Genomic DNA, 18,709 nt, shown 5'->3' on the forward strand with positions numbered 1-18,709 from the left:
GAGGTGACACAGGGAGGGGCTTCTTGTCCTGCCTCCACCATGTCCTGTGTCCCCTGTGCAGTGGGTGACACAACTGGGTGCTGCATGGAGGTCCCACCTTGTGCTGGTTTTGTTTGTAGGGTTTGGGTTTTTTTTGTTTGTTTGCTTGGAGTTTTTTTTAATTCTTTTTTAAATTGATGTTAAACTAAGGACCACTCTTCTCTCAGAGAAAAACAACAAAACGCACACACAAACATAAAGTCCAAATGCCTGAGAAAAACAGCTCCAGCTTAGGAAAGTGATTTCTTGGGATACTGTTTGGGGTTTTATTGGCAACAAGGTTGTGCCTGTCACATGCTTGGCCTCAGCCTCACTGCCTGCTGGAACAGAAAGGGAACCTGCAGGGACTGGGAGCCTCCAGCCCTGCCAGGAAAGCCCTGGTGGCCCAGCAGGAGCTCAGGGTGGCCCAGAGCCGTCCCCTCAGGCCCTCCCAAATGCAGCCCATGGCCCAGCACAGAGGGAAGGGCCCATGAAAACATCCCAGGCTGTTGGAGTTAACAGCACCCACAGCAGGGTCTGCCCACAGGGCTGCTGGGGACAGCCACTCCTGCACCCAGGAGTGTCCCTCCCTGGAGTGCTGCCCCAGCACAGCCCTGCAGGGCCCGGGGAGCACTGCCAGCACTGCAGACCCTGTGTCCCCAACAGACTCTCCCCTGCTTCTGCTGGAGCTCCCATCTCCTGCCCAAACCCTGAGATGTGTTTCTGTCACACCTCGGGCAGAGCCAGCACTGCAAAAACCCCTCAGGGCAGAAACCTGCAGCTCTGGAACACCCCCCACCTCCAGAGGGGTTCAAAACCCTACAACACCACAGCCAGGCATCCTTCTCAGCGTGGAGAGGATGGGGAGAACAGGGGCTTCATGTTATAAATATAAAATCTGCTACAAAGAAAAGACATATATTGTACATCTTTGACCCATATACACAAGAACACAATATACACAGAACGCCTCGGAGGAGTTGGGGACATTGTCAGGAGGTTTTGAGAGATGTTGCTCCCCTACCAGCACCCCCTCCGTGCCTTCCCCACACACTGGATGGGGCTGCACTCACAGAACATCAGTCACCAAAAGTTCCACCACGCTGGCACGCATCTTTCCAGGAGTGTGTGGATGGAGTGGTCGTGGCCCCCGTGGTGCCTGCCCTGCTGCCCTGGGGGAGAGGTAGGCGAAGAGGATGGCGAGAAGGAGGGAGGGCAGGCACGAGGGACTCTCTTGTGAACCCACAAAGTGCTTGGGGGGGCTCTGGCCCCTCGGAGCGAAGGTAGGCCCTGAGAGAAACTTCTTGCCCTGCCACCCTCGTGGGGAAGGATTCTGCGGCCAGGCAGGTCTCTGATAAGGCATTTTCATCTGGGACTTGGCGCAAACAGTGTCAGAAGAGAGGAGGGAGCAGATGGTGCAGGGCAACGGGAGGCAGCGAAGCCGAAGTGGTCCCAGCCAGACAAGCCCAGGACAGGGAGTGAGAGGAGAGGAGGGCTTCATCTCTGGCTCAGTTTATCTGTAAAGCTTCTCCCATGTTCTCCCTCAGCCCCTTGAAGCCTCCCTTCCTGGCGTGAGCCACCAGCACGGAGTGAAATACTGAGAGTCGTCAAAATGGCACATCCAGGCGCATGGAGTGGCAGACAGGCACACGTTCAGAGTTAAGACAAGAGTTCAGGTGAGCTTTGTACAGCAAGGAGCAACTCCTGGCTGGAGTGTCTGAGGACTTGGGATGACAAAAATGCCACAGTGATCATTTCAGGCCAGGACGAGGGGCGGGCACGGGAGAGAGGAGCCAGTCCGGGCACCTATCGGCGGTAATGGTTCGGGGCATCTGCAAACATGTACTTGAGTCTGTAAGCTTCAGCCAGCAGCAGCCCAATCTCTTCATTACCCCAGTGTATCGTGGGCAGGTTTTGTAGCAACATCAAAAGGCCCTGGAAGAGGGGAAGGTGCTTAGTTTGGAGAGGCTGAAGGCACAGATCCGGTGTGGGCTTGGGGCCGGTCTGAGCAGTGGGAGCAGCACTCAGTAACTTTTGCTCACCACACACACAGGTCTGAAAGGCTCAGGGACAACATCAAGATGTACTTGGGACTAGATCTGAACCAGTGAAGCACCCCAAGCCCCTTGGAATGAAGGATGCTGTTACAGGGTTACAGCTGGACACAGGAGGGCAAACACTGATCAGAGCTGGAATGGGATGTTTGAACCCTCCAACAACTCAGTTCTCTGTCCTTATCACCAAGGTTCAAGTTACTTCTAGGCAAAGCTCCAGATGATCTTGGAGCCAGCTCTGACAGTTGTCTATGCCCACACTGGGATCCCAACCAGAGCAATTCTCTCCCCTCTACTTCCATTCCCCAGGGAGTCACCCCCAACCACAGGGTCTTACTTGGAAGTCTTCCTCATCCAGGATCTCCTTCCGCCACTTGATCAAGAAGGCAGCACAGACATACAGGTGGAAATGGGAGAATCCTTCTGGCTCTGACTGTGGACAGCAAAACTCTGGGTGAACTCCTGCAGCTCAGCTGGAGAACAACCCCCCAGACACAGATGTCCTACTGAGCCACCCAGCACCCAGCTGGCTGCAAACATCCTGGGGCCACACTGCTTTGTTTCCCTCAGCACCCCAGCTGCTGCCAGACCCCATGGGGACAGGTACACAAGTGACAGTGACAAGGCAGCAGGGAGGGCAGTGCATACCTGGTAGGTGTCCCAGAGGCGGATGGTGCAGCGGAGGGGCAGCTCCCTCATGAGCAGGTTGTTCATCCAGCGAAAGGCAAACTGCAGGTACTCGACCTCGTACTTCCTAAAGTGATTATGTACCTGCTCTGAAACAGCACATTTCACTTACACACCTGGGGCTCACAGTGCCCCAGCTCCCCAGCTGCACAGTGGCTTTCACACACTTTCAGGCTGAGACCTTTTTCTCCCAAATACCTCCTCTCCTCACTCTGTGCTGTCACCAGGAGGTTTCTGGCTGACCCTGCCCTGCTCTGGTTCCATTAGTGCTGTAAGAAGTGTCTACCCCTGCCCTGAGAGTTGTCCCAAAGGAGGCCTCCCTCTGCTGTGACAAACCTGACCAGGCTCCTGTGTCACCTACCATCGATCCTGCTGACCAGCTCCTCCAGGGCTTTCACTTTCTTCTGGATCCCCGGCTGTGCAAAGGTGTAATTGTCCTGTGGGGAGAGGCCCTGAGTCAGAGACAGCAGCTTTACCAACAGCTGGAAACGATCAAAGCCAGATCAGCAGCTGGACAGTTGGGATGAGATTATCCTGAGCCAAGGAGACAGGGATCTTGAGCACCAGGATCATCTCCCTGCTGTGAGTTCCCTGCTCAGGAGGGGCCATCTGCACAGCCACAGCACCCATCTCCCCAGGATTTCACAGATTGAGCTCAGTGAAGTAGCAAAACCTCCCTAATGCTGGAGCATGCAGGATACTCACCCAGACAGGGAGAGGAGACAACCACACTGCCACCCCAGCAGTGTGGAGGGCAAAGGAATTCCTGTGGCCCCAGAGGCTCACCTGTATCCCATCCAGCAGCTTGCTCATGCACCAAAAGCTGTCGGCTTCAATGCTCCGTAAAACATCCTGGGACAGGTTTGTCACATCAAAGTTTTCCACATCCTCCTCTGCAAAACAGAGGGAAGAGCATCAGGGAGATGGGGACACCAGGGACAATCTCAGGGGCTTTATCAAGCCAAAGCTTTGCAGGAGGCACTGCAACACTCCCTGTGTGTTAGGGGTGTGCCTGGCACAGTCACAGCATCCGTGCACTCACCTGTTTCTCCAACTGAGCTGAAAAACCCCAAAAGACTTGTTGGTCATGCCCTGCACCCAGACCAGCTCCCCATAGGAGGGATCCCACAGCACTCCTGTCACACTTCTGGGATAAGGGCTGTGCAGGGACAAAGACCTGGCACACTGGAACCCCTCCAGCCAAAGCACACCTGCCCTGGGGGACAGGACAGCAGGTCTGTGCCAGCTGGGAGCACCACAGGGAGAGCTGGGAGAGGGGAAACCTTCACTGCAGCCAAAAAACAGGGAAGGAAACGCTGCCTGTGGCTTGGGGCAGCACAGGGGAGCTGCCAGTTCCTGCTCCCAGCTGGATTCATCAGCATCATCCCAGGAACAAAGCACAACAGAGGCTGCCAGCTTTGAGGACTCATGAGGAAGAACTGCCAAAGCTTCAGGAACCTCACTAGGACAGCAGGACCCTCAGGCATAGCTGCAAGAACCCAAAAGCATGCAAAGATCTTTTTTGGCAGCAGAAAAGGCACTGAGTTAAATCCAGCACAGGGACAGCTGGGCCATGTGGCAGACAGGGCTCAGCTTCGTGGGGTTTCTGCCTCTCCTGGAGCCCAGCTGGCAGGAGAACTCCAGCAAAGAGACGCTGCCCCATGCACAGAATGTGTGCAGCCCAGAGTGGAAGAAGCAGAGATTTGTGCAAGTTTGTTTTTCAAACCCAGTGGAAGTCTGACAGCACAAGGGTCAGTGACAGCTCTGTCCCCAAAGGGTTCTCACAGAGTAAAGAAAGCTCCTTGCTTTTAGATGGGCTTGTGAACCCTCAGGGTGTATAAGGGAGAGATGCCTGAAGCATGGAAGGACAGTGGTGCTGGCTGAGCTTGGAGCTCCATAAATCTGGTGGGTGGAGGGGGAACCAGGCATGGGAAGGCAGTGGGACCGAGGTGGGGAGACAGGAGACACAGGTCTGGCCCTCCTGGCTTGCCTGACCCAGCAGTCTGCTCCCTTTTCTCCTTGGGAAGGGAGCACCCACCACGCTGCTGTCATGCCACTAAATCAGATCAAATAACAGGGCTAAGCTGGCCCATTTCCAGTTTCAGAAGCTCAGAAATCCTGGCAAGCATCTTTGATGTTCCTTGGAGAAAAGCAAGAGAAGGAGAAGATGGGGCCTGGGGTTAGAGCCAGGTCACCCTCTTGGCTCAGATCCACTTGGGCACTGCCACAGGCTGGGGAAAACCAACACAAACAGATCCTGCCTGAAGGAGGAAGGGCAGCACAGAGCCAGTGACTCCAACACTGCTCCCACCTCTGCTTCTCTTCTGAGCAAACCGCCACCAGGAGCTTTAGGGACAAACAAGAGCTTAACCCACTAATCTCACAATCTTGTACTGCAGAAAGAGCAGCAAAGCTGTTTTCCAGCTGCACATCATCATCATCACCATCCAAAACTGTCACTCTTCTGCTGGCTTCTCTACAGCCACTCTCACATGGCCCAGGTAGGGAGAAAGGCAGGAAAAATCTGTTTGGTGTCTGTCTCCTTCCTGAGGTCTCACAGAGAGGAGGCAGGATGGGCAGGCACTGGGGCAGGACAGGGACATGCAAGAGGCTTTCAGCCAAAGCCCAGGTGTCTGGAGTGTGGCTCAGCACAAACATCTGCTCAGCTGCAGCACTAAAGAGGCCTCAGGAAAAGGAGATATCCAACATATGGCTGTGACAGGGACTGAAAGTAAAGCACTGGCTTGGTGATGGCCACCTAGAGCAGTGCCACCCCCAGCCCAGGGCAACAGGGGCTCAACAAAAGCAAAGCTCCTGTGAGTGACATTTCAAAAGGGCTCAAGGAGGACACAGGAGAAGGCAAAGACCAGAGAAGCCAGGCCTCCAAGGACCCCCATCCCTGCTTTCCATAGGGGGCCTTTAATGACTCCCCATACTCTGGCAGTGGGAGCTCAGGGCAGGACTGCACAGCTGCAGTGAGCCCCAGGCCCAGGATAAAACTGGAGATCAGGATGAGTGGTGACACAAGTGTCCCCATTCCCTTCACCCTTTTCTGCTCCTGCTTGCAGGGCAACAGTGCCTTCACTGGACATGTGATTAGGATTTAGTGACAAAGCCAGCTAGAAGCAAACAAGATCAATACTTTCCATGGCACTGCTCCCCTCCACAGCCCTGGAGTGGTGCCAAACAGGTCCCAAAGCTGGGACAACCTCTTATGCAAGGCCTGGAATCATGGTGTCACACAGGCAGAGAGCACTGCAGGACCAGCACTGACACCTGGGGATGCTGAACTCACCTCTGAGCTCTGTCACTGCCATCCTGAATGCAAACACAAGCCCTGAGAGCTGGGAGTGACTCAGCAGAGGGGCTGCAGGACCTGAGCTGGGAGGGACTGAAAGCTCAGTATCCCTGTCCTTGTTATGCCCTCTCAAATGGCCTGGAAAACCAGGGATATGGTTTCCTCTAAGAGGTGCTGAGGGGTCATTCCTGCCCAACTCCTCAGCTTCCAGACCACCTCTACATCCCAATCCTCCTCAGATGAGCCTGGGCCACCCAGAGGGCACCAACAAGCTCAGCTGCTCCTGCAGCCTCAACACCTCCCTCAAGCTCTTCCTCAGCAGCACCTGCAGCAGAGGCCATCAGTCAGGAGGAAGAGTTATTCCAGCTGTGGATCAGTCAGTGGCAGGGGCCCAAAGCTTCCATGCTTGCTGCCAAGTAGCTGAGGCAGTGCTGTCCATGCAGAGGCAGGGAGAGCATCACAGGAGATGAGCCAGCTTGCCATGTTGGGGCAAAGGGGAAAACACCACAGCTAAACCCATCCCATCTGCCGAGGGTGCACTGCAGTCTGCACAGCACCTGGAAGAAGCAGCAGGTCTGGATCCAGACTGGGTGGGAAAAGCAACTGGTCCCAACTGGCAGAAGGGGTTTAGGGCGTTCAGACAAGAACTGGGAAACTCTGGGGAAAAGCATCTTCCTGCCTCAGCCTAGCTGGTGTTTTCTGAAGCTGGTCAAAGGGGCACACACACACACTGAATTGAGGGCATTGCTCAGAAAGAAGAGGCAAACGGTGTCAGTGGGATGCCTCCAGGCAGGTTTGGGAGATGCAGGTTAATAATGGGCTCATCCAGTCCCCAGAGCATCCAGAGCAGCTGGGAGAAACTGCTTCCTGTGAATATTTTCCCTTCAGTTCCCCTCCTTCGGGACCTGGAGAGGCCCACACCCTTCCTGCACCTTCCGTGGTGATGATGGAAAGGCACCAAGTCAAAGGCACTGCAGTGTGGCCAAACTGCTCTCACCCTGCCCCGAGGCAGACATTTAATTCCTCTGCACACACGGGCCTGGGGTTTGTTGGGTAACTGCTGACTGCTCCATTGTTTGTGTCAACTTCAAACAAAGGAAGCTGCCAAACTGTTCCCTGGAGGTGACTGCTAAGGGACAAACCTGCCCAAACCACCCTCCTTTTCCCATTCCCATTTTCCCCTTTTCCAGCCCTTGGAGGGGATGCCAGACAAGCCCACTGAAGGATGTTTCAGGCCTTGGGCTGGTAACAAAAATAGTGGAGACATTATCAACCAGACACATCAATCAGCTGGTGAGCTCCAAAGAGAGATTTTAACTGATCTCTAGAAAAGATGATTTCTTGTCTGCAAATACCTGCCCAAAGCACGGGATGATGGATCAGAAGTCTACAGTGACCCTGGCAGTGGGGACCAGCCTGAGACTGCCTCATGAGAAGTCCCTGGATTGAGCAGCAGAAGACCAGGGTGTCATCCTGGCCTGTGTTTCACAACTAAGCAAAATCACAGCTTGTGATCACCCCTCTCTGGCTGCCAGCTCTGTCACACAGGCACCCCAGGGAGCTGCAGTGGTCCCTGCTGTGGGGGACAGCCCCTCAGAAGCTCTGATGCAAAAATCCCAGGGGACATGGTGGGCAGCCAAGCAGAGGAGCCAGCTGGCAGCACACTGGGTTCCTTCAGGGATCTTGTGCCCAACAAAACACCTGCTCTGAAAGGAGAGCAGGGGCAGCAAACCCAAGAGATCTGAGGATGGTGCCAGTGCTGGTACCAACTTCCCAGAGCAAGCTTTCCAGAAAATGCCAGGGAAAACTTTCCAGGCCAGTTGTACACTCCCCTGTGAGCATGGGAATACCCACAGGTGACACACAGGAGTGTGAGCCCTCAGTGGTGCCTGAGCCATACTGGCTGTTCCCTTTCCCAAGGAAGATAGAGCTTGAAAAAAACAAGGAGAATTTCCTTTGAACCAGAGACTTCCCACAAAGGTGAGCTGTCCCTTGGGGTGTGCTGCACAGGGATTACCAAACTGTGCAGGGCCTCTCCTGCTGCAAGGACTTGGGTGCAGCACAGACTGAGCTGATCCAGGGATCCTGAGAGTCAGTGATCCAGTGTGGAGAGCCCTCAGGCCAGCCCAGATCCTCAGGAGCCTCTCTGTAAAGGCAGCTGTAGAGAGGAGGCTCCAAATCAATGACTAAATCCTGTTGCAGAGGAGTTAAGAGGGACTGACCACTGCCAGCTCTTCCCCATGGAAATTAAAGGCAATTACTGATTTGTCTTTTAACTCTGACTGCTGCACAGACCAGGGAGCAGGTAACCACCACAACAGCTCATGACCTCATGGTTGGCTTTGAATCCCAGGCTCTGGAGACAGAAGGGAGATTGTTGCTTGGCCAAATTCAGCACAACTGCTCTCCTGAAGAGGAGTCTTTCCCTGCAACCCAAGTTTCAGAGACAGCTGGAAACAGGAAGGCCACATCCAGAGAGGAAGCTTCAATCAGGGGTGAAAATAGCCCTGAAGATGGTGAGAAACACAAACCCAGCACAGAGCCTAAGAGAGCCAATGCAGCATGAACTCTGCTGCCACAGGCAGGGAGAGCTAATCCCTGACACCCAACAGGGCACAGGGCTGCAGGAAGTCACAGCAGGCACCCACAGGCAGCTCTGATGATTCACACCAGCTCCCTTCTTGCCTAGGCCACTCACTGTGCACAGCTCTGCTCCTATAAATCAAACCAACCCAATAAATCAACCCTGAGCAAGTGGCCTCTGCCAGCACTGAATGCCAAGGATGCTGCTCAGGCCACAGGAGAAGCCCCTCAAAGGGAACCTGCTCAGATCTGATCTGCTCTTCCCACAGAAGGGAATTCACTCCAGCTGCCATCAGAGCCACACTTGGGGCCTTCTCCTTCAGGCTGTGAAGGGCAACAGCCCTTCCCAGGGCTCAGCCCTGACCACACTGGCTGTGTCAGTGTCTGTGTCAGTGGCTCAGCCCTTCCCCAGGCCCTCAGCAAAGGCAGATCAGTAACTACTTTACAAAGCCTTAGCTTGATAGTGCAAGGCTTTCACTCACTTCAGCTTTTGGATCAGACCTTAAAAATATTTATTCAACAGGATTTCTGTCACTAATACAGTCTTCTAAATTCCTTTTTCCTTCTATTTACAGTGAACACAAAGAGCCTTTAAACATAGGGATTGTGACATCCCAGCATTAATGTCAACTCCAAAACACAGCTAGAGCCAGAAAGAATAAAAACACCATGGGTGGAAAGGACTTGATCTCCAGCTAAAAGCAAGTGGCTGACAAGAAATCCAGAGGCAGCAGGGAGAAGTCAGTTTGCTTTCTGAACCCCTCAGTTTGAGAAACACACCTGCACTAGCAGCAAGGGAGGGAATCTGTATTTAAACAGTTTGTTTTACATTCTCAGCAGGGTCTCTTTAAACTTCACACATTTTTCCTAGAGCAGGAACTGTCTGCCAAGTCCAAGCTGAGAGCAAGACCCTCCTCCAAGTCTATATATCAGGGCTATGCCTGAGCTCCCTCAGTGCTGAGAAGATCCCATTCCCTCCAAGCTGAGGCTGTTAAGTGCATTGAAATGCAAACCCACCCTCAGCACTTCCCCTTCTGTGGGGCTCAGCACGATTATGAAACTGAAGTCAATTCATCCAGGGAGCAGAGATATACAGCAAGAAGTCAAAATACAACTCCAGGCACTCTGAAGGGAGAGCACATCCTCCCCTTCTAAATCCCCTTTCCTCATGCCAGCATTTCACACTTCAAAGCCCACGGTGAGGAGTGCTTAGAGCAGCAAGAGTCACTTACCAACGTGCTCAGAGAGGAACACAACAAAGAACGGGGTGACCAGGTCATTGATGCCCTGCACATAGCCGCTGGCTGGGTGGCGAATGGCCCAGATAAACAGGATTCTCTCAAAAATCTAGGGAAGAACCAGGGAAAGCAGGAACCTGCATTAGCCATGCACAAAGGGAAGGCAGAAAAGCATAACTGCTAAGCTCAGGGAGTGCAGACCATGCACTGACAGGCTTTGCTGTAGCAGTAAGGTAATGTTAGAAGCATAAAAGTCGTAGGAGAGATTCGTGTGTCATCCACAGATATCACACAAGGGCCAGCCCACTCTTCAGACAAGATAGTCCAGGCTCCTCATCAAAACCTCTGCCTGAAGAAATGCAGACCCAACTTTTCAAGACTCAAACAGCTTAATACCCACAGCACAGAGCTGCCTCTTGGCCAAGCAGCCTCCTTGGCTGAACGTCAGCTGGGAAGATGAGGTTTCAGCACTGTACTTCCAGAGAAACACCACAGATCAGGATACTTCCCAACAGGGCAGCCTCCCTCACAACAACCAACATTCCCAGACTGCCCCAACCCCCTGGACACCACGCTCTGACACACCACATACACACACTGAGCTTCCTTCCAGAGAGGACAGGTGCCCACACCTCCTGGCCACCCCTCAAACCCATCCCTGCCCAGGTTGCTCCCAGAAAAGAGGTTCTGAAGCAAAACAGAAGTATTCTGTGTTCTGGTTCAACTATCTTGTTTGCCTTCAATTTATCTCAAAACAAAAGCTTCAGGTTTTTTACCAGCTCTTGGCTACATCTTGCCAAAGAAGAGATCATCTCATAATTCCCAAGCTCCAAGTCTGATGTCTTTCAGAAGCATGGGACAAGACCAGACAGTTCCAGGAGGTATTTGCATCAGGAGCTGTCAGGCAGGGAAGTTTCCCCACAAAGTTAACCCCCTAGGAGAAGGGCTGGTCTCACTCCACACACACATCCCATGGCAAATGCAGGACAGGAGTTTTCACCCCCCCTTACCTCCTGGACGAGTGGCTGCTGGAAGAGGGGAATGAGTGGGTTGGTCCTTGGAATGTCAATGTGGATCTGGAAAAGAAGGTGGGTTACACACACCAGCTGTGCTTTCCAGGGGCACAATAACTTGCCTAAGTTATCACAGGCTAACAGAGGGGAATCCACCACCAGTGTTCCCCCAGGCAAGAGCTGATAAGCACAGTGAGGGCTATAGATGACAGCTGTACTGAGAGAATTATCTACAGTTATCTGCAGCCTGCTCTGCTCGTGTGCAGGCACATAGTTCAGAGCTGAAATTTAGTATTGGATCCATTTAGGAAAAGCTTAAACTAACAAGGACAGAACCCTGGTGCCTTTTCCCCAAAGAGAAGACTCCTCCTAGCTCCAGCCAGAGCAAGTCCTGGCACGACCCCACCCATGGGGACAAGCAGCAGCAAGAGAGAGGGGAGGGCCATACCCAAAGCAGAAAGGCAGGAGGAGGGTTCCTACCTGTCTGTAGGTGTCCTGGTGGTGCTCCTCGTTGCGGGAGTCGTAGTACTGCTGGATGAAGCCAAAGTACTCCTCCCTCTTGCGCTGCAGGGTCAGCTTCCTGCGCTCCGAGTTGGCGGGGAGATAGCCCTGCATGGGCAAAGCTCAGCTCAGGGCAGGGCCTCCTTCCTCATCAGCCCTCAAAATCCTGCCAGCTGTGCACCCACAAGCATCAGGCACACAACTCAGGAGTTGGGGAAAGAGCTTTCATGGAATTTGGCCTTCCCAGCCCCTGATCTTGGAGTAATTAAGCTTCATCAGATTCAGTTCTCCAAAAGAGAGTGAACCACCCAGTCCCCTGCCAGTGTGGGCTTTGAGCTCAAAGAGGATGCAGCAATGGCACTCCCTGATCAAAAAACCCTACAGCTCACCTGGGAGCTGGGCACTGGGAACACAAGCAAAGCTGCCTATGGGACACAGGGAGGTGTGGAAACACATGTCCCTGAGGTGGCACCTCCCAGACTCCGGTGTCACAGCTCCCAGTACTTACTGACAGCAGTCTCCAGGTCACAGGCCGGACCTCTCTGGGCACACCAGGCCAGCTGCACTTTCTCAGCTCATCTGCAAACGGACAGTGGTGGCAATGGATTAGATCCTAGGCACGTCCAGGCACCACTACACCTAGAAGGAGAGGAAAGCCCAGTCTGCTCCTGCAGGCTCTGGAGACAATGAGCCTCCAGGAAGGCTCCCACACTAGCAATGACTGGGGATGTGGGTCTGCTGCAAGGAGAGTAGAGATGATTTCAGCCCACCTTGGGCACAGAACTGGGAGCTGCAGGGTCACCAGTGTGCCAGGACCTGAGTTCTCATGCAGAGCCCAACAGTCCCCAGTGATCCCAACCATCACGTGCAAGATGGAGAATGGTTAGGGACAGTCAGGGAGGGGTTGGAGGACACCACCATCTGCCAACAGAGCGATTCCTGCAAACATCCATCTGCTACAACTGCAGGCAGCGATTTCTTCCACCCCAAAGCAGACCTGATGCAGGCAGCAGCCCCCTCTGCCCTCCCTCCTTCTGCCCCACTCACCCAGGTCGGTGTTGTGGCTGGAGAGGAGCTGCCGGAACTTCTCCAGGCGCGTTTTCTCCCGCACGGTCATGGGCGGAGCCCCGGAGGCGTTTTGGTCAGAGATTCGAGCCACAAGGGGAATGACAGGCCGGAGGGGGAGGGACTGCTGCTTCTGCAGGGGGCTCCGCACACAGGCCTCCTCTAGCAAGGACCAGACGCTGCACTGAGCTGGGGAAGGAGGTTCCACCTCTCCAGCCCCACCTCGCTCCCCCAGACACTGTCAGACACTGCAGGTTTCACCCTTCTGTTCCTCAGCACCACTGAACAGCACTGCTGGCCCACTCCAGTGGATCAGCAGTTCACAGGCATCTGTTGTAGCTCTTCCACCACTTCCCCCCATTTCTGCCTCCTTTTCTGCCTCCTGCATCCAGACACCTGGCTGCAAGTAGACCAGACTTTCCCTCCACACGTGGGTAGGACACAGGAGACAAGGCAGAGCCCATGTTCAGATCTGCTCTGCTCTCCAGATCCAAACACCAATCAAGCTAATTGCTGGGGGAGAGAGAGGACTGATGGGCTGCCAGTGCCATCTCCTGAGGTACCCTCACAGAGCAGACAAGGCAGAGTGAGCAAGAGCTGCTGCTGCCCAACTCCCTGCCCAAGCTGTGTCAACACAACCTCACCCAGACCTTTGCCAAGAGCAGCACACCAAACCACCATGGAAGCTGCAGAGCAAGTCCTAGCAAGAACTTAACAGATCTCAAAACTGACTTAACACCCAGATCATGGAATACTCTGGAAAAGACAGGCCTGTATGCAGGATACTGAGCAGCTGAGGACACAAGTATTAAAGCCAGGCCTCTGAAAATGGCTCCTTGCAGTACAGGATACTAAAAGGGAGAAAAAGCCTCTGTTGTGCTTACAGGCTGTGTCACAGCCCTGTGCCCACACTGGGAGTAGCAACGAGCAGTTGAGTTCAGTGGCCAAGGAGAGAGCACTGGAGCAGAGGCTGCTCCTGAGGATGGCTCTTACCAGAGGTCCTGGAGAGCTGGGCCTCGCTGCTGGATTTGATGACCTTGCAGTTGGTGGGCAGGTCACCGAGGGCAGCCTGGCACCGCTCGGGCTTCACCCGCAGCTTGCTGTGGTTCTCCAGAACCTGCGCTGCCGTGGCCTTGGCCACTTTAGAGTTCAGAGTCTGCAAAGAGGACGAGGAGGAGGAGAAGTCCTCGTCTTCATCATCCCCGATGTCCCAGGCATCGCTGGTACTGCGGGCAAACTCGTGGAAGCTGGAGGCCTTCTTGCTTTTCATGGGCAGCCCAGTGGCCTTGGAGCGGTCCTTGATGAAGCTGGGAGCCAAAGAAACAGGATCAGAGCCGTGCTGTTGGATGAGTTCATTTTCTTTCCTTTCCCCAGACCCTCGCTCCAATCAGCCAATCCCTCCTCCAGTTTCCCTGTTCCTCCTCCCAGACCTAAGGAATATGTTAAGTCTCTCTCCTGCCCACTGCCAGGAGTGGCTGTCGCAGGCTGCTGTGACAGCAGTCTCAGAGGCCACAGTGACAGCACACAGCTGGAGAGGTGCCAGCCTTCCTGCCTTGGAAGGGCAAAGGAAAGACAGGTACAATTCCTCCAGCTCTGCCTTCCCCCACCCTACACAAAACACAGAGATTAACACCCAAAAAAAGGTCTTGGAACCTGGAGAAAGGCATGTCAGAGGGGCAGACAGAGCAGGTCTCCTTCCATGGACACTCCCAAAACAGCTGCAGTTGTTCCCAGCAGCCAGACCAGCCTGGGTCTTTCCTCAGGCACAGAAGGAATTTACCCTTAAGCTACAAGAGCCAAAGTCCACCACCTGAAGCAGGGAACTTCTGCCACTACACAGCACAGGATGGGGACAAAGAGGCAGTTCAGACCAGGAATTCTGCCTTTTCCTGATGGGAAGGCTGCTGCAGTTCTCCAGCCTTGTAGCTGCTGGGCAGCTTTACCTCCCTTTCCCTCAATTCCTCCAGCTCCAAAGAGGAGCAGAAGGATCAGACACTACTTAAAAAAAAAAAAAAAAAAAAAAAAAAAAAAAAGTATGTTTCCTTTGATGTGGGTGTTACTGTAAGGATTTCTGGCCATAAAGGACACCAGCAGATAAGCTCTCCCTGCAATCTTTCCTAGAGCTCAAGGCAGCACCACACCCCACTGCTGTCCTTCTTTCAATATCACAGTGCCAGGGATGCTGGAGACCTCCACCTGCTGCAGAACTGAGCCTCAGACCTGCCAGGCCTTGTGGCCTGCATCTCCAGGAGACAAACACTTACTTTTTGGTGAGCCGGGAATCCAGTGGAGGATGCTGTGCTCCATAGACAGGCTGAATGCTGCAGGAAGGGAAAAAGAAAAATCCCAAGATGCTGTAAAAAGAGGTCCTACAAATCATCTCAGCCTAAACTGGGGTCATGCTCCTTGCCTGCCATCAGGAGCTGAACAAAACACCAAAAGTAGCTTAAAAAAACTTCTACCTTACAAGCCTTAGATCCAAAATGCCACAAGCAGATGAAGATTTGTTCTTTGCAGCAGCAAAGAGAAGCCTTGTTTAAACTCTTAGGCCCAGTCCAGCCTGAGCTGGGATTTGAGATCTGCTCTTTCCTGCACCACCAGCTCACTCCACGTGACCACGTTTCAGTCTACCTGCTGCAAACACTGATGTTCCTTCTCTTTCCCAGCAAGGGGACTTCCAGTTTGGTGAAGTCACCCTCCCAGGCCCTGTGGGACAGGGAAGGACTCTAGGCAGTGACACTGGGGCTCCTCCAGAAATGAACTTTAGGGTTTGAAGCCCGTGCTGCCTCTCAGGATCACAGCCAGTGCCACGGAGAAGGAATGCCTGGCACAGTTTGTGGTTTGACTCAGCTCCAAATCCTGGTTTAATCAACTACTTCCTATGTGGCCTGGAATGAGTCACCATGTCTCAGCCCCTGGTTCCTTGGGATTCATGGGATAAGGAGCCTGAGGGCTCCAGGACCTGCATGGGGAGCATCACCTCAGGGAGGAGCCACCAAAAACATGCTCACCACTGTTTTTACAGACTCTGGAGGTGAGACAGGGATCCTGAGTTATCACCTGCATTGGAAGAACTACTCACAGCCACCCCACCCTGGAAAACAACCTCTGGAAAACAAGTCCTGCAATGCCATGGCAGAGACAAAGGCCCTTTCAGAGCTGGCACACAAGGAACAAGCTTCTCTTGGGTCAATAGAACTGGCCTGGTTTCTAGGAGCTGCAGATGGTGGCTGGCAGTAAAACCAGCAGAGCACAACCATGGAGAGAGGGATGGCAGCCTGGTGCAGCTGGGAACAAGCTGAGGATGCAGAAGCAACAGGTCCAGCTGGCAGGGGAGAGATGCAGAGAGCCAAGGCAGAGGCTGGAAACAACCACAGCACAGAGAGCTCCTGGTGGAGCAGCCCAGCTAGGGGTGGGCTCACCACTGCAGTGATTGTCCCTTGTGGCTGGAAGTCCTCACTGAGTTTGTACATCGAGGATTAAGCCTAGGACAGAGTGTGGTGACTAATGAGCACCTGGAAGTCAGGACAGCAATTAAGCAGAGGCACCTCCACGAGTAGACATAGCAAAGAGATGATGAGGAGTAAGAAGAACAAGCCCTCCAGATCAGCATTGCTTCCCAGTGACATGTGGCAGCCAGCAGAGTCTCTCCCATGCCCAGGACCAAACCCACATTGTCCCAGGATATCCAGCACAAGGTTCCTCCTCCCTGTCAGGGACCCTGTGGAGAACTGCTTTGATTCACCTGTGAAGGCCTGGACCTCACAGGAACAATGAAGGATGTGTTAGAGAGGAGGGGATGTGGCAGCCAGTGCTGGGGGGGAAACCCTTCCCTGGGGTTCTGAATCAATGTTTGATACAATGGCAGAGGGTCCTGCACACAGCTCTTTTTAAAGTCTGACAACCCAGACACTCCCAAACAAAGGATCTCAAGCTGATCTGTGTCCCCAGCCTGACTGGACGAGTCCCCTGTTGTGTCCCAGTTTAAACTCTTTGGGACAGGCATTTCCTGTTACCTGGATGCCCAGTGTAGGTCCAAGGGGTGACTCGTGGTGGGAGGTCCAGTGGCTCTGCTCCCTGTGTGACACCTCACAGGCTGTGGGTTATTGACACTGCAGCAGAGCACAGCCATGAAACACCCCTGCCCTTCTGGACACAAAACACATTTACTTCCAGCAGGCTGTTTCTCCCCTTTTAAAAGAGCATTTAAATAACCCCAGCAGACCCTGGCTGCCCATCTTTCTAAATAGCAGGGAACAAACAACACATCACAGAAGACAACACACCAGAGCACTCAGACAACACATCCCCAGAAAATTATTAGGCAGAGAATTCCCAGTGCAAAAACCACAAGACAGCACTGGAAAAACAAAACAGCATCTACCACTTCTAAATCTACACCTAAAATCCACCCTAAATCTACAGTGACCAAAAGCCAATAAACTTTATTAGCAAATAAAAGCTAATACAGCTAAGTGACCAAACGCACAAAGTGTCATGGAAAAGGAAGCTAACACAGTATCCAAGTCCCTACAAAGCCTTCCTCCGCCAGATTGTCAGGGGAAAGAAAGAAGAGAGCCAAGAATCTGTACAGGATGGTCTCTCAAAGCTCAGATGAAAAGGAAGAAAGGGAGGTTCATGTCCAGTGACCATGGATGCAGCACATCCCACCTCCACCCTCTGAGTCAGGCTGCTGAAGACCTGTTGGTGACTGTCCCTGGAAACCACCAGGACACGGGAGGTAAAGACGCTCCTGGATCCAGGATGTCTGCCAAGCAGGCAGTCAGGAGAAGGAGAGAGCACTGCCAAAACCCTCCCGATGCAGTGTCACAGGCAGGACTGCCTGCTGGCCAGACCGGTTCACCTGGTTTGAGCTTTCCAAGGCAAAGCTCAGAAATCACCAAAGAGAGGTGTCCTAGAGCACCAGCTGAGAGCACAGCTGAGACCTTGGGGTAAGACATATGAGCAGTCAGGAAATAACCCGGGGAAAGCACAGGGTTCTCCTCCCACAGGAGCAGCACAGGAGGAACAGAGAGCTCCTTGCTCTCCCTTTGCTCACCACAGACATGGATTGTCCAGCCAACCTGAAGGAGTTACACAGTGACAAACAGATGAGTGAAAGCACATTAGAAAGAGAGATTTAACTGGCCCAGCAGGATTTAAAGCCAACGAAGCATTTCAGACTGCACCCATACCCCAGGAGGCGAAGGGCAGGGTTCAGATAAGGCAAATGAGAGCAAAAGTGAGGAGCACCAGGCAGGAAAAGTACTTGAGAGAGCCTCCACAGAGAGGCTGATGTCCTCTTTCCACACCAGCCTTGCTCCCAAGGCGTTGTAGGGAGCCTCTCCTTCATCAACACCAGCCTCTTCTTCCTAAATGCCATGCTGGTCACACATTTCACTTGTTTCTCCCATCCCTGAGTGAGTCAAGGTGCCTTGAGAGTGACCAGGACATCACAGCCAGAGGAACTGAGGCAGGGGAGGTACAAAGGGAGACCTCACAGTCCTTCCTCTTGAGCAGAGGGGGGCCAGGAGTGAAATCCCACAGAGGAGAGGGTAAAGGGGGCCTTATCAGGGACACCCCTTTGGGACAGAGCTGCTGCCACCCAAGGCGACACCTCTAAGGACGTCGGGAAGGATGAGTTCTCTCCAGTCTCTCTGGAAAAGGAGAGGTACAGCCCTGGCTCTGGGACTGCCCCTAGGAGGCCTCCAAGGCACCCCGACCCCTCCATCCTGCTTCCCCTGAGGGGCACAGGGGGTCCCCGCACAGCCTGCCTGGTCCTACAGATGAGGGGAGAGCTCTGACCCTACCTTTACCCCCTATACATTAAGCTTTCCACCAGCAAAATTCCCGTCCCGTGGCCTGAGGTGGCCCTGGCATCCTCCCTATTTCAGGGAGGAACCCCGGGCCCCCAACCAGCTCCTCACCCCGCAGCCGGGACAGATCCTCCCGGTACGCCCCGAGCCTTACAGAGGTATCCTGAGCGCCAGAACCAGCCTGCCTGCCAGCCCCTTCCCCAGGCAGAGCGACGGCTCCAGCCCCCAGCCGGAGCGCGGGGGGCGCGGCCCTCGCACCCCTTCCCCGGGGCTCACCTGCCCGGCAGCTTGGCGCTCCGTTTCCAGAACTGCCTGCCGCTCTCGGCCGCCATGGCGGAGGGCGGGGCGGGCCCGGCGGGCCGGCCAGCCCGCGAGCGGGGAGCGGGGACCCCCGGCCGGCCGGCCCCCGGCGCGGCGCGGGGCGCGGAGCAAGGCG

The 18,709-nt window shown here is 54.0% G+C and overlaps 1 protein-coding gene across 4 annotated transcripts; it reads right to left on the reverse strand.

Annotated features, from left to right (window-relative positions):
• Positions 1-920: 920 nt before the first annotated feature.
• TBC1D22B (TBC1 domain family member 22B) lies at positions 921-18,709 on the reverse strand. Of its 4 annotated transcripts, none has more exons than XM_066335842.1 (13): positions 18,550-18,708; positions 14,722-14,778; positions 13,451-13,764; positions 12,440-12,619; positions 11,901-11,971; positions 11,372-11,500; positions 10,889-10,954; positions 9,873-9,987; positions 3,546-3,652; positions 3,121-3,196; positions 2,721-2,848; positions 2,410-2,505; positions 921-1,953 (listed from the first exon to the last, which is right to left on the reverse strand). In XM_066335842.1, the coding sequence occupies exons 1-13, from the start codon at positions 18,603-18,605 to the stop codon at positions 1,825-1,827; spliced, it is 1,524 nt and encodes a 507-aa protein (XP_066191939.1). In that variant the 5' UTR covers positions 18,606-18,708; the 3' UTR covers positions 921-1,824. The 4 variants fall into 4 exon arrangements, 2 of the variants coding, with proteins under 2 accessions (XP_066191939.1, XP_066191938.1); XM_066335841.1 differs by having other exon boundaries at positions 3,121-3,241; XR_010745380.1 differs by lacking the exon at positions 921-1,953 and having other exon boundaries at positions 2,721-2,826; positions 3,121-3,241; positions 18,550-18,709.

This window comes from Sylvia atricapilla, chromosome 25, assembly GCF_009819655.1.
Source record: "Sylvia atricapilla isolate bSylAtr1 chromosome 25, bSylAtr1.pri, whole genome shotgun sequence".
Lineage (NCBI taxonomy): Eukaryota > Metazoa > Chordata > Aves > Passeriformes > Sylviidae > Sylvia > Sylvia atricapilla.